At 37.1% G+C, this 15,509-nt stretch overlaps 1 protein-coding gene across 1 annotated transcript in view; it reads left to right on the top strand.

Moving 5' to 3' along the window:
- The window catches only part of PTPRN2 (protein tyrosine phosphatase receptor type N2), a 647,833-nt gene that overhangs the window by 611,290 nt on the left and 21,034 nt on the right, over positions 1–15,509 (top strand). Inside the window, 4 exon segments of the mRNA XM_040547991.1 lie at positions 5,256–5,375; positions 6,520–6,686; positions 11,922–11,975; positions 14,070–14,134. Of these exon segments, the coding sequence (XP_040403925.1) occupies positions 5,256–5,375; positions 6,520–6,686; positions 11,922–11,975; positions 14,070–14,134 (406 nt within the window).

Raw genomic sequence — 15,509 nt, 5'->3', positions numbered from 1 at the left:
TATTTTAATTTAATAAAAGAAAAACAGCAAGGGAGAGAGAGGCATAGAACAGTAGCCCCTAGAGCTCTAGTAACTTATCAAGCCATGTGAAATAAATATTGCATTAGGAATTCCATAGGCGTTCTGTGTACGAGTGTGCGTTTACCATGCTCACTTCTAATTACGGCTCAGGTCAGAGACGGTACTTAGAAGTGGTCCTTTTAAAAATATTGTCCCTCTAATTTTTAAGTTCCACCTCTCCAATACTAAAGTGAAAAGCTAATTTATGGAAGTTTTGGTGAGACTGCCCCCCTTTAACGTGGTTTTGTCAGCACTGCAATACTAAACAGAGTATTTAAATTATTTAATAATAAGGCTTGAGTTATCAGTCTACTGAGAAGAATAAGAGCAGTTCACGTCTCTCAGAGACAGCAGAAGGTACAGCAACACATGCAGTCATCTTGAGTCTGCCTTCCTCATTGACTTCCAAACAAGGGTTGTTGCAACAGCAGGAGCGTAATGCATGAAGCCAGCCTGACTGCCACCTGCTTATATATACGATCTTCTCTGAAGTCATCACTGTTGCAGTGTGGCCGCTCCTGGCCGGAGTGAGGAAAGCTCTGAGTCATAGCTCCTGAATTCAACTGTGATTCTGTAACATCAACATGGAGTACTGTTTTCATGCGGCGTATGGAATGATTTCCATTTGCTTCATGTTTTAAAATGTCCTTTTAACTGTAATTTATAATTAAACATACATTGTTGATAGATAAGTTTTAAAACTACAGATTTTCTTAGTCCTCTGGCACACCTGTGACTTTGCAAACGGACACTGACTTTGTCAGATTTGACCCATTTCACATCAAAATGCTAAGCTATTGTCAGCCAAAATATTTTGCAAAAAGCTTGCTTTGGAATCGCAAGGAATACAAATTCTAAATCCCCCAAAATATTTTTTTAAATTAAAAGCTCCCCTCTTTTCTTTTAAACCAATTAAAACATTGAGGGTTATTTTTAAAATAGTCTAGAAAATACCATTTTCTGACTGTCTCAATTCAACTTTTTCTATTTCCAGTGGAGAACTTGAAATAAATTATAGTTGAGGTGTGTAATAGGATGTACATAATCTAATCCTGTAAACGATAATACCTTACTTGTTGTAGTTTTAGGAATTGTGTTTATTTGTGTTGATTTTTTATCATTAGAAATTATTTGGGTTTTGTTTGTTTTTCTGCTCTTCCAAACAGTTGCATTTACCAACTATTTGGGAAGCTTAAAAGGCAGAGAAGGTAGATTTTTCAGTTTACTGGAGATCTCTTTCAGAATGCAGCTGGTGTGATTAGCCTGTTATTTTTAGTGAACAGGCTGGATTTAACCGATTATCCTTGTTATTTTCTACTTTTAAATCATCACATTTTAGAAACTTCTCCACCAGCCCCTGTCAAAAGAACAGCATCTGATTGGAACACATATCTTATCATTTCCCTATCACTAAAACAAAGAAGCAAATGGCTGAAAAGGGGTTTTGGGGTGGATCCATAATTACAAAAAGAAGCTTCAAAATGATCAAGTGTCTGACAAAAATGAGAGGATTCATATCAACTATTTTATTTACAAGCTAGTAAACAACAGAATTTGTAAATACAAGCTTTCAAAAACATTTGTTTTACAGGATTTGTGGCAGTTGTAGCACTGATTCTATTTGTGACTTGATTTTTCTCCTTATTTGAAAAAAACAGTTCTGTGCTCCTTTACAAGCAATTTATACTAAATTTAATTCTTCCCAATGCAGAAGTCCTTTGTATGGGACTGGCATGCTCAATAGCCACAGCATGAGGTCTCTCCATGTGGTGGGTTTCATCAACAGGGAATCCTGCGGATGTCAAATGCACTGCTCATCTTTGGGTTGCAGGATTCAGCCTTTAATTTGCAATAAATGGAAAGGGATGGTGTTATTCTTGTCTAAGGAATGTTTTGAGAATGATGCATACAGCAGAACCTCATTAAAGATAATTAACATGGCATATAGGCTGAAGGTAGACATGTCACACAATTATACAGTCTTCCCTTTTCCGCAAAGCATGCACAGCAGAGCTCTGTAGTTAGCTCTTATGCATAACTCAGACTTTATCACTTTTATTCAGAAGATTCCATTCAACGTTCTTTTCCTCCAAGTATTGCCATAAATTACAAGCATGAAGCTGCCTATGTAAAGTGATCTAGAAAAGTTTAGTTTTATATGGTTATTTGCCTAACAGTAGTTAACGCTTAGATCCTAAGGCTTAATTTTGATGGGCTCCGCAACAAATACCTAAAAAGAAAAGCCTCTGCCCAGAGGACCTTACTTTCTCTTTATTTTTATATCATATACAGTAGCTTACTTTCAATTGTGGAAGCATACAAAATTCAGAATTATGTGGATTATTGTGAATTTGTGTCTGAACCTCCTCCTTTCTTCTCTGAGCCCAGCTGAATTGTCACTTTGGTAAGCAAAGGCACTTCCCCAGAAGCTGTACTGGTGCTGTGCAGACTGAGGCTCTGCTACCTGCTCCTCCAGTATGGAGACACACTGGCTGGGGCCACCTCCTGAGCACACAGCCCTGTCTGCATACTGGGCACAGAGAAGTGTTGGGTGTTAGGAGCTGTAGTTCCTCAACCCATCACCAAGTTAAAGATGGGGCGATGAACTGGCCACAGTATAAAACTGTGAACTGCCTCTGACTCATCCCTCTTCTGCTTTATTTGGATAGAAATAAAGATAACATCCCAACAGTCTAATACTTAAATTATTAGGGAAACAAAGAAAAAGTGGTAGTCCTCAAGTCGCAGCCTGTGAGTCTTGGTAAAGATCCCATCTCAATGGTAAGCACAGGAGATGTGGTGACAATTGCTTGTAACAGGGACGATGCCACTACATTGTATTGCCTTCTTGATTTAGTAGATTGGACTTCTACATTTTCGCGCTATGACCTAAAAGAAATATTATACCCTGGAGTAACTTTGAAATTGTTTGTTTAAATTAACTTTCATTTGGATTTATGCTTAATGAAATCTTCAGAGATGCAGACAGCCCCTCTCTAATGAAATGCTGTATCTTTGAACCAATGAACAGGGCTGCCAAACTGTAAGGATTCCTCTCTAAACGAGTGGGCTTTTATAATGTTACACTTGGGTGGCACAAGCAGAGTGCTAGATGATTAGTTTATGGTCTAGATCATTGTATTTTTATTACACTCATAAAAACTGTGTTTCTCCTCATTTTCGTAATGGCTTCAATGAGCTTCTATACCTTCTAGAGGCACATTAAATCGTTATGTGATGAAAGTACTGATTTAGTGGGGCTAGTTTTAAAGTAAGATACATGTTTTGAATTCTGATCTTAGCCTGATTGCTAACTAAAAAAGGTGAAACTATGATAGAATGAATGAAAACCAATTCATCTTCCTTACATACAAAGAAGGTTGCCAGCTGCGGTCTAAAACAAATGCAAAGACAAAAAAAAGATACAAATGATAAATCTACATCTGTCTGAAAAAATAAATTATCTATCAATTTATAGCATTTTTTGGTGTTTTTGCAGTATTGTCAGTTTTTAACAGGAGGATGGGCAGATTACAGATAGTTTTATTTGAAAAATCTTTTCAAGGGAAAAAAAGAAAAGAAGAGAGGTTTTTCTATTCCTTATATCCAACTACAATTTCTTTCCCCAGTTCTATCTATATAAATTATAAATAGCCCTATTCTGTGCAAACCCTAGATTAATTTCTCTAAATAATTCTAAGCTGTTCTTAAAAGTTGTTTCAATTATGTTACAAAATGGAAAAAGAAAAAAAAAAAAGAAAAAGAAAAATGCTATTTCTTTCTATATATGCAAGCTATTCTTAAAAGAGAAGACAACATCATTATCCATGAATAGGAAACCTTTTATTTGATATGTAATTAAAAAAAATAATCCTTGAATTGAATGTATCATCTCATCTTTGCACAGTTTAGACAAAGGCCTTTTTTGTTTACAAAATTTACATGTCAATACAGTTGCTTATAAATATTTCTGTGAAATAAACATAACCCTTCACAAAAAGAGTAGTTTACTCTTCATTCAGTAATTTTATATGCTAGCAAAAAGACAATGAAAGTTGTATGCAAATATAACATCAATGTACAGCATAATAATAGTTTTTAGTCATTATGCTGTTTGGTATTAATTCATAGGAGCCTTTTTGTTCAGCCATGGCCTGTGTTTGGAAGGGAGATGCAGCAGACCAGAGCATCTCTGCTTGTTCTGCTGTTTGTGTGAGGCATCCACAGATCTTTTAGCTGAGGATGCATTGGATTCCTGTATCCTGTGCCATGGCTAGTCTAAATTGTTAGGAGATTGTGCTGATAGTGAAGATACAGAGTTTCCCTCTGTTTCTGCTGTACCTGTGCTATGACAGTGCACGGTCTGCAGCATGGGTTGGACTTCCCTTCTAGCTCCAGGAAAAGAGAAAAAAATAAAATAAAAGGAAAAGTAAAAAGAGGGAAGAGGAGTGGGGGAGAGAGAGAGAATGAAAGAAAAAGAAGAAAAGAAGGAAGGGAGGGAGGGAGGGAGGGAGGGAGGAAGGAAGGAAGGAAGGAAGGAAGGAAGGAAGGAAGGAAGGAGAAAAAAAGAGAAAGAAAGAAAGAAAAAGACGGAAGGAAAGGAGAATAAAGACAAAGCAAGAAAGTAATGCACATTTGCAACAAATCTTTTGTAATTGTGTCTTTGTTGTTCAGGTGTAACTTTTATGATTCTTTCAGCAACGCAGCAGTTTTGTAGCTTTTGCTTTGTGGCACACTGTAAAGAGAAACAGAACTGAAGATACAAACGGGTTTCGGCAAATGCAACTTTAGCAGGTCAATATGCTCTTAGTGGTGTGTCCGTGCTCCTTTGGTGTTTACTATCAAACACCGCATAGCCATGTGTTTTGCAAGCATTGTTCAGTATTTCCTTTGTGGATCTGAAAGTTTGACAGAAAAGCAGCTGAACACAGTACTGAGAAAGAGGAGAGATTTTGTAGAAGACACAAATTGAAATTGCTGGAAATTCTTTAATATTTCATGGACGCCTGCAAAATATGGTGCCAGTTTATTCAGGGATTTGAAAGCAGCTGCAGAGTAAAAGTGTCTAATGAAAATGAAATAAATTTCCTGTGAATGGAATAAATTTTGATTGTGTGTCTGAGTGCAGTAATTATACATGTCACGCAGTAATTAGGCAGTCACAATGTGGCCACGGTGTCTTTCTTTGTCTGCAGATGGTCTGGGAGAACGGCTGTGTCGTTATTGTCATGCTGACACCCCTCGCGGAAAACGGAGTCAAGCAGTGCTACCACTATTGGCCAGACGAAGGGTCAAACCTCTACCACATCTACGAGGTACCTAAACAAAACGCCGGGTTGTAAACGTGACAGGAAGGGTATGGCTCGATTTCATACGGGGCAAAATGCTGTTTCAGCTGATCTGAGCTGTACATCGAGTTGAGGTCTCTTATATCCCCTCGGTGTGTCTTTGAGTAGTTTTAGATTTGTGGGAAATTTGGGCATCGTTTTCATTGCCAGGTAGTTTGCGCTGGATAAAATCTAGTAAATAATAAGCCAAGTGGTGCAGGGAAAAAAAAAGGACAATGATTTTGTCTTTAAAATGGTTTTGCAAGTGGTTGAAATATAAAAGCGCATATTTATATTTTATAGGAAATTAGTATTTTTAGAACTAGTGAATTTTGCCCTAGGAAAGACATATGCATATGTTTGTGGAAAAGCCTCTGTATAGCTTTAGTAATTAATGCTATCTATTTTTACCTCTTGCCTCAGTCACAACAATAAATACACATTTTTATTTTCTGCTTTGCATTGCTACCCCAAAATAGCATATCACCCGTTTTCTGGAAGTGTAACCCAGAGAATGGCTGTCGTGTTTTTCCAGTTGTCCAGCTGACCAGAGGAAGAAAATAACAACATAATGCCAAATATGAGTAGGAAAATGTGAAGAAATATTGTCATTTAAACCAACATGTGAAAAAAAAAAAAAAAAAAAACTTTCTTTCTAAAAAGACTAACTCTGAAAATAAGCTGTATTTTTATGCTTATTTTTCTACGTGGGTGAAAAATTTGACTTCTAACTTCTCATGTGAATTCCTGTGAGATTTTTAAGATCACTCAGAGTGGCCTGAGCAATGCTTTGTGGGCATCTTCGTGTGGAAAGCACCCAGCAGTCTGATGTATTTCGAGGGAGTGCCTTTTGTATTCATGTAACAGCATCAGGTTTCAATTTAGTGATTTTTTTTCTTTTACATTAAAACTGACAGTAATTTTTTAATGTTTTCAATGAAATAGGAGTGGCAGCGAACCCCTTCCTGACAACAACATTAATTGCTAAAAAAAAAAAATATTTTCACCTCATTGGCCAATTTGCTAATAAAATTTGGTGCATTTCCTTCATCCAAGACATCTCAAACCTGCAATTCTGAAGATGCAGTTTGCAAGCAAAATCGCTGATCCCCGTTTGTTCTTTGTGGTGTAGGTTAACCTTGTTTCTGAGCACATCTGGTGCGAGGATTTCCTAGTGAGGAGCTTCTACTTGAAGAACCTGCAGACGAACGAGACCCGCACGGTGACACAGTTCCATTTCCTCAGCTGGAATGATCAGAGAGTTCCTGCTTCCACGAGATCACTTCTGGATTTCCGCAGGTAAAGCACAAAGTATGGCAGTTTATTTAAGACGATCCAAATCTGAGGAACTAAACTTGAACTGTCTGTACTTCTAGTTGTGCTTTAAGTAATGCTGTTTTGAAAGAGTGCCCTCAGCCTGTGATGCTGCAATGATAAACTAACATAAAAATCTGCAATAGATTGATTTTTGGTGTTGCCTCACAAGTAGACATACTCACTTCCTATTTAGAGACTGATGCCTTCTTCCCTTTGTACAGCTCTTCGGTGCTTCTGTATTTCTTTGTTTTCCGAGTATTTAGCCATCTGCAACTTCCAAGCCTTTTATGTGGCTCCCCTATGATCCTTGTCGCAGGAATCTCACAAATAAAATATGTAGCATAGCACACTTCAAAAAAAAGTCACAATGGAGTCATATGGCAATAACAGCATTCCCATGGTAGCGTTTGATTGTGAGGATCACACAGTGAAGCTTCTAGACTTTTTTTGGCTGAAGAAAGGTGGAGATTTGAGAAAGCAGAGGAAAATGTTGACAAAGCATGCCCTCTGGAATTTAAAGGAAGTCAGCATGGCTCTAAAATAGAAACACGCAAAGGCAAAACTGTGAAAGTCCTTGTCACCTTCTCTAATGTTTGCTGTGTCTATCTAAATTTTAATTTGAAAATTAAAGCCATGCATGATAAATACTGGAGTGAAATAATCTTTTCTTGATTGCAAACCATGCCCAGTGCATCGCGTGTAGGTGTTAGCATGTACCAGCTAATCCACAGCGATGCGCTTATGACTAATGAAAAGAATCTCCAGGAGGTTTGGGGAGTTGGTTCTCAATCCACAAGCGGCCTCGGGGATCTCCTGTTTTCCTCTCCGTGCTACAATATTATCCACAGCCCCCTGAAGTGATTATACAGGGCTCAGTGCTCAAAAGGTCCAAACTTGTTTCTTTCAGTAAGCGCTCAGAGCTCTGGCTGATGCTGGTAGGAGTTACGCATCGACACCCGAGGGGAGAAGCTGGCTTATGTCCAACAGGAGCTGGCTGCACAGTTGTCTGTTGGCAACGTGTTACCCTTAAAAACTGAGGGCTAAACGCCACTCTTTATCCACCAGTATTCTTGTGTATATGGCAAGGATTTTTCAGAGCAGAGAGTCATCTCATGCATTACAGGTCAAGTGAAGGTGTGCAGCAGTCGCTGTGAACTGGGGCTAGGTAAGAACATCCGGATGTGCTCCAGGGTCACACACAAAAGCGATAGAGGAGCAAGGAAGCAGGGCCATAGGATGGAGTTGACACTGAAACTGAATTTACAAGGTTTTCTTCTCTGGGTTCAAATACAGATTTTGATGTGGTTTTTATATGTTGATTTTCCTGTGCTTTTGGCATTGTGGGAGTTGCCTGTAGTGAATTTTTGTGGTGAAAATGCCAAATGGGTTCCACTAAGCCATGCAAGGCTGCAGCAGTGGTGCAACCCAGCATCCAATTCTGCCCCTTTTTTAATTTAGTGGGAAATTTGCTATCAGTTCTAGCTAGACTACAAATCACCTAGGACATCTGAAACTTGGAGCACTGCAGCTCCCATTTGGTTCAGTAAGACTTGCGGTCCGTGCATGCAGAATTAGGTCTAGAGTAAATCATAGTTCACATCACCAGGAAAGTGCTGCTTAGTGACACTGTGTGAGGGTGAAATAGCTGTGTTGAAGAAGTGTTGTGCGATACTTTGAAAAAGCAAAATTATAACTAGATGAGAAAAGTAGCTGAGCTGCCATTCTTTCCATTTAAAGCAAGTATGGGAATGAACCTGTTAAGATGTAATTGAATTCTGAGTGTTCATTTAATATGTATTCACAGTCCAGCGTAGGATACCGTAATCATTTGCTGCGTGCAGATTTTTTATGATGAACTCATAATACTGAATGCATAGTAAAATTCCTTCTGAAAAGGAATTTTGGCATGCACTATGGCTGGTCTATGAATCTCAGTTTTCTTGGTCATCTAATGTTGCTGTTTTTTTAAGGACAAAAAAAAAAAAGGAATGTATTTGGAATTCATTTATACAATACATGTTTTGCACCTGAAGCTTCCTATTTAAAGTATGAGCTCTGCTGGATTACGACAGCTGAGTCATAAAGTCCCTTGAATAAATGTCTGACAGCGCTGCCATACTTGTAGTAAGGTGGTGCTAGGAAGGGGCTGCTCTCATTTCTTTTAATCTATGTTTTTATGTGCATTCAGTGTGTTTGTATATATATATGGATATGTGTGTATATTTATATATTCACATACATATATGAAATTAAGCATATACATAACCAACCCTCTATTTTTTATAATTCATCACCAAGAAAAATTGGATTCCCAAAATTACCTTGCCCAGAGTCTGTGGGAGTATGGACCTTATAATTTTTATTCAAGTAAATTTTGCAAGTCTCTTTGAAAACTGAAAGCTTACATTTCTCTTACTTTGTATCAGACAGGGTTTTAGTATTTAGCAGATGCATTAAACCTTGAGGAATAATCTATCATACTTTCATAATGTAGGTATAAATTGCCAAAAAGAGATTAACCTACCTATTTCAAAAATATGTGCCAAAGCCAGTCCCTGAGAGGTGAGGCTACTACAGAAATCACTGGTCAGTTTTAAATGCTTCTGGAGTCCTAATTTCATTTTGAACAATAGACCAATCATTATTGCTCTGGACTAGCTTGTTAGTCATGCACTGATATGTGTAATTAAATATTTCTTGAGCCCAGAGGGAGCACATTTACACTTTAAAGAGGGACTGCTAAGCTAAAAGATAATTAGCATCACATGTGAGGGCTTTGCTTAAAATATATATCTATTATGCTATCACTTCTTGCTGTGTGCAATGGCATTTACTAACACTGCTCACTTTAAAAATGGACAAATTCTTATTTTGCCAGCTAATTAGCGGTTGCCAGTGTCATTTTTGTGATGTTGCAGCTAGTAATATGAGCCCAGTTGCATAGTCACAAAAGTGATCATTGGAAACTGTGACTCTGCTGCAGGGACAATGTGGGAAACCCCTTTTCTGAGCCTCTAACGACCTCTGACCTTTGCTTGCTGATGGTTTGCATGATGATTTCTTTTTCACTCAATGAGCCAAGGGTTGGTTTGTATTACTAATCATTCTTTCTAAGTTAATTCTTCCTGTATATGTTTATATATATATTATATATATTTTCTTCAACATTCAAGAACTTTGCTAACTGATGAATTTTCAGCTCACTCTCATTAGCCAGAACTAAGAATGACATGAGACGTTGCTGCAGTTCTAAATATTTTCATAAACTATATGTAGACAAAACTATGAACCAGCTGGATTGAAACCCTTTGTTTTACTGTGTTTTCTGAAATGTGTGATAATGAAAATGTTTGAAACTTTTTAATAAAACTGGTAAACATAAGGTGTCTTTCCCTAACATGCGTCTCTGGCTGTCTGATTTTCTGATAGGTTGAGTTCAAGTTTGTCATTGAAAGTACATTAGGACTTTGGTAGGTGGCTAGTCACAACATGCAAGTATAGTAGTGCCATACAGGGAACAAAGAAACCACATAAGCAGAAAAAGAAATGGTAAATACCCCTCTGTAATTATTAGCTTTTATGTAATACCTTAAGTGCAGAAACTGCTCTTTTCTAGTGCACATGGTGGGAGGCTGAAGGATGACCATGGGGGAATACAGACCCGTTGTATCAAATGTTGTCATAGACATTTCAAATATAGTTTACGGTATGATGTAAAAAAGAAATACCAGGCTTTATATTGTGTATAAGGAGTTGATCCTCAGATATGATCATCAAGAATTGAATGACTCATTCATGCAAAAATTCTACTGCAGTTTAAGTCATTGAAATTATAGAAGAATTTTGCTTGGTAGTGCCTGTGTATGTATGCATTTATGGACAAATAATTGTCCCATTTAATTTCCAAAGTCAGGTGCTTCTCAATGGCTTGCCATTTATTTCATAGAAAGGAGAAAGTTATTCTATTGCATTACTTACATACAAGGAATAATAAAAGAGACAGAATGTCTCTGTGGATATGAATTTACATAAATGAGCAGAAGAGAGTAAGGATTGTGAAAAATTCTAAATCCTAATGTTTAAAGGGAATCATTAAGAGAACTTAATATTGTTATCAAGTTTGGTTAGAATCTTGAACAGTAAAAGGCAGAATGTGAAAACCCAGTTTCATGGGACATCATCAGCATCTCCATAGCCTGCTTGCGTTGACTTCCAAATATCCAGACTCCCTGTCAGATTTAGAAGTTTAGGCATCTTCAGGCTATACTGTAAGCAATGTTTAAAGATATATGCATGCTTTAACAGCACAGATGTTAGTGAATAGATGAAGAGCCAAGAACGAAATGATTCAGGAGGTTAGTTATGCTTTCAAATTCATAATAACATTGTAGCACAGTTGCCAAATTCCGGCAGTTCACTTCATCAGTTTAGCAGTTAGGATCCTCTGCAACACTTGGCAAAGCTGAGGACCATTGGATTGACTGGCCATCTCATGGAGCCCTAAGAAATGGTTATATAGGAGACCTTCTAGCTCTAGTTAAGTCAAGCATCTCATCAAGGAAAGGGCAAGGTTTTGATTTCCTGAGGAAATGCTTTCCCAATTAATCCTTTATTCAGCTTGCCTTGTTAACATATGCACGTATATTTGGTGGTTTTTTGGTGTGTAACAAACTTCATATGCAAAATACATTTTAGAGCAGAAGAGATGGTTTGGGATTTTGGTTTTTGTAGGGCAGTTTAAATAGTTTTAAAACAATTTTGCAAGCTTTATTCTTAGACTGAGCATCTTGGTTTGCTTCAGCACTGGCTAATTCCTTCGTTGAACTTACATATTGGCAGACCTGTTCTATAGCTTTGTTTTTTTTGTTGCTTCATGAGTAAATTCATGATCTCATAGTTGGCTTTAAAATTAAAGCATCTTGTGATAATCTTAGTTTGGAGCTAATACGTGAGATATTTGAGAAAAGAGATCATTTCATTTGCCTAACCAACATTGGTAATGGGATGTTATCAAAGATTTCTACAGCAGCAAAGCATAAGCAAACTTTAAACAAGGTTATGTATGTAACAACTGCTTGTTATATCAGGAAATTATCAACTGGACTGTTTTTTTAAGGACTGCAATATTTGCTTTTTCTTATTGCTTATTTTTGACAGTTGGCTAAAGAAACAGTATGTAATATGCTTAATTAATTTTTTGTGTCTGTTTTATTTCAGAAAAGTAAACAAGTGCTACAGGGGTCGCTCTTGTCCAGTAGTTGTTCATTGCAGGCAAGTACAATTTCTAAAATAGCTTCAGAGAGATTTTTGTGCAAGAATTTCATATAGGTAAAAACAAAATGGGTAAATTAAAGCTTTAAATGAATCACTAACAAGACAGTAAGGTAGGCTGAAGGTAGGAAATATAAATCATCTTTTTTTTTAAAGCTAAATAGTGTTTAGGGTCTGTTTTCCTAATAAAATTATCCTTTCCTGTGATTTTGTAGATGTTGTGTCTTGAACTAAGAATGCATGGCCACCCTTTCAAATATAAGAAGTACTTTGATTCCTTCAATCATCTCCTTCAAAATGATAGTGGTTCCATACATTCCCTCCCAATTTAGTCTTATTTACTTTATTAGCACTCAATTAAGTTTTTTTCTTCTTCACTTGCTTTCAGTGATCATAGTAAGGAGAGGGCAGCGTTGGGGAGTGGAGACCAACCCACAGATTGAGTAATCCTTTAAGCACAGATTATTTTTAGGCCTCACACTCTGCTAGATGCAAATGAAACTTATTGGGTAGGTCAATGGAAAACTTTGCCATAGTAATGTTAATGTTTGGTTTTGGACATTCTGAGTTTTAAGGAGAACATTGCACTTAATTATTCAAAATACTCTTGTAGACAAGGAAGATAGAAACAAAAAAGCCCTGCTAAGAGGCAGGTTGTTTAATGTGACATTCCACTTTTTGTGGGAGGGAGGAGAGGGAGCGTGTTATGTCACCAGCAGTCACCTTCCCCCAGATGCCAGGAGGCCTTCTGCAGATGAGAACAGCCTGGAGCAGGCTCCTTTACTTTGCTTTTAGGAATCCTAAGAAAAGAAACATTTGACACAGAATGAAGACCCTTTATAGTTTCCTGTTCCTTTCTTATGATGATGGATGAAAATGTCTACCATTTGCTCAGTAGTTTTCTGTAGGTTTTTTTTGTTTGTTTGTTTTATTGAGCTTGATCACTGCTTTGTCTCTCACCATTCAGCTTAACTAATGAGATTGTGCCTTTGTTCCCTTCACAGCCGTAGGAAAAATATATTACCATTACCTCCCTCTCTAAGAAGTCATCTAGTAACTGAAAGAGGAAAAAAAAAACAAAAACTGTCTACAAAGACTTAATAAAAATGAAGTTTCATAGCCTGCCTGCCTGTAAACAGAATGAAATAATGTGCTTCACACTGTTCTATTATTTTTCCTTTCATTTATTCTTGTACACAAACTGAGCTATCAATAAAAATAAAGGCTTAATTAATAAAACTATATACAGTCTAATTGGTCACACATGCACCTTTTAAAAATTGGGGGGAAGGGAAAGAAAAAAGCTTTTACTTAAGTCTTAATTATGTTTGCTAACAGCAGCTCTAAAAGAACATCACACTGGCAATTATATGTTGATGTCTGAAAGGGGCACAAGCTGCACTCCCATTAGGGAGCTTTTCCACTCCCAAGGCTTGGTTTCTCATCTCTGAGGCAAGACTGATGGCACACAAAAGTTAAAGCTGTTTCTAAGGAGTTGCATAGTATTTTTTTATGATTGTTGCAACTAAGGAAGAGTTGAAGCAAACTGTAAAAAAGAAGAATCACTTGTGATATATAGTGAAGAAAGACTGCAGTCCATCAGTAATCAGATATTTCAGTTCTTAGACCAGTGTCTGCATGTATTCACTCTGGCCACTGTGTTCAAATGCAATCCACAACGTTTTGGGACAGTGCTGGATAATATGCTGGTCTAGCTTATTCTGCAGTTCCTGAACTCAAGTGCAAGTGACTATAAGCACATTATATGTACACTTTAAGAACAAAAATTACATCCTTTTAGGGTTTTAATGTTACTGACTTTTCCAATGTTGCTTAAAATGTTTTTAGTGCATAAACACAACTTGGCTTAAAAAATCAAAACAAAGCCCTTGTATCCATGCAGGCTAATCTTCCTTGAACAGCTTGTGTTAATTCAGGGCAAGCTCTCTCTCCCCTTCTCAGTACCCTACATTTCCCCTCATTCAGTCCTTTCCCTCCTTGTGTAACAGTATAACGTAATGGCAGGTACCTTTATGTTGAGTCTAGATGCACATTGATAGGCCTTACTTTTTCTTTTTCCCTTTCTGTTGGCAGTGATGGTGCAGGAAGAAGTGGAACCTACATTCTAATTGACATGGTTCTCAATAAAATGGCTAAAGGTGAGAATCGAAAGGCTTGTTACTTCGTTGGTACTGAAAGATGTGCTTGTGTTGCCATGACAACGTGGGGCGCAATAATCACAGAAAACCTGAGAATAAATTAGAGGCAAATTGTACTTTTTCCTGAATGTTCTTAAGTTTCATTTTCATAGTGATTTCAAACAACAAACCCAAATGCAAATGCTTTGTGAATGAGCAGATGTTCTTGTGCTGTTGAGAACTATTTGAATTTTCTAACTTTACCATTTAAATAGTTAGTACAGTTTTTAGAAGAAGATACTTTGAGGCTGTACAATCCTTACTTAGTGGTTTCATGAGTTAGGTCCTGGGCTGCTTCATGACTATTGCCCAGAGCATTGTCACCTACTCAGCCACAATGGTCAAGCACAATTGCTTTTTCTTGTAGCTGGCCATTGGCACCATAGTGCCTAGAAGATCTGGTACTAGACAGGTCCCCATGCACAAGGTGCACAAATTTGCACAAATTTGTCTCTTAGGAAAATAACTTAAGTGAACAATGCAGCAGACTGAAAATAAGTGCTCTGTTCAATAAGTGAAAATCTAGTGCTCTGTTCGCAGTTCTGCCCCTCTACGTTCAATGTTGAACAACTTATTTAACTTTTCTGTACCTTGGTTTCCTTGTCAGTGAAATGTATTTCATGAAGTAGGAAATGATCTGTCTTAATGTAGGTGTTAAAAGTAAAAGTCTATAGATCCTCTAGAGATTGGAATCATTATTTTTATTGATCGTTAAATGGTTCACAATGAGAAGTGCTTAAGATGGGTATCTTTGTTTTTTGAGTCTTTTCAAAGATGGGTATCTTTGTTTTTTGTATTTTTGAAATAATCTTTGTATGATACAATTAAACCAAATTTTTAATCCTGATGCTGTCTTCAAAAGGAAGGAGGGTAAAAGTGGGCAAGTAAACCTGACTGTATATTAAAAAGACACAATTGTCAACTTGATATATCATACCCCTTCCCCACACTGTTTATATTACACTGTCATAGAACTGCATTTTAAGAGGAAGAGTAATCTCTGAGGTTGAAAATAAAAAATTGTCATTAGACTTTCTAATTCTTGTGCTAAGTTCTTAAGCTACCTTGATCTGCCATTGTGTGCAATGTGTTTGTGTTTAAAGAAAAAGGATTAACTGTAATAACATAAATTAATTTCTATGAAATAATAGTCCTTTGATTTCTAATCACTTTACGGTTGTTTTAAACCTTCTAAAGTAGTCATATTTTTAGATGTATTTTAAAAATACACTCCATGCTTTGCAGTCATATATTGCATCCACATCTGTCCTATGGGACATAATGACCTGGTGCCCCTTCAGAAAGAAGAATTTAGCATTTTTTCCTCTGTATTCTG

This window comes from Cygnus olor, chromosome 2, assembly GCF_009769625.2.
Source record: "Cygnus olor isolate bCygOlo1 chromosome 2, bCygOlo1.pri.v2, whole genome shotgun sequence".
In the NCBI taxonomy this organism is placed as follows: domain Eukaryota; kingdom Metazoa; phylum Chordata; class Aves; order Anseriformes; family Anatidae; genus Cygnus; species Cygnus olor.
The sequence above is the reverse complement of the archived record's forward strand: the minus strand, read 5'-3'. Positions and strand labels throughout refer to the sequence as shown.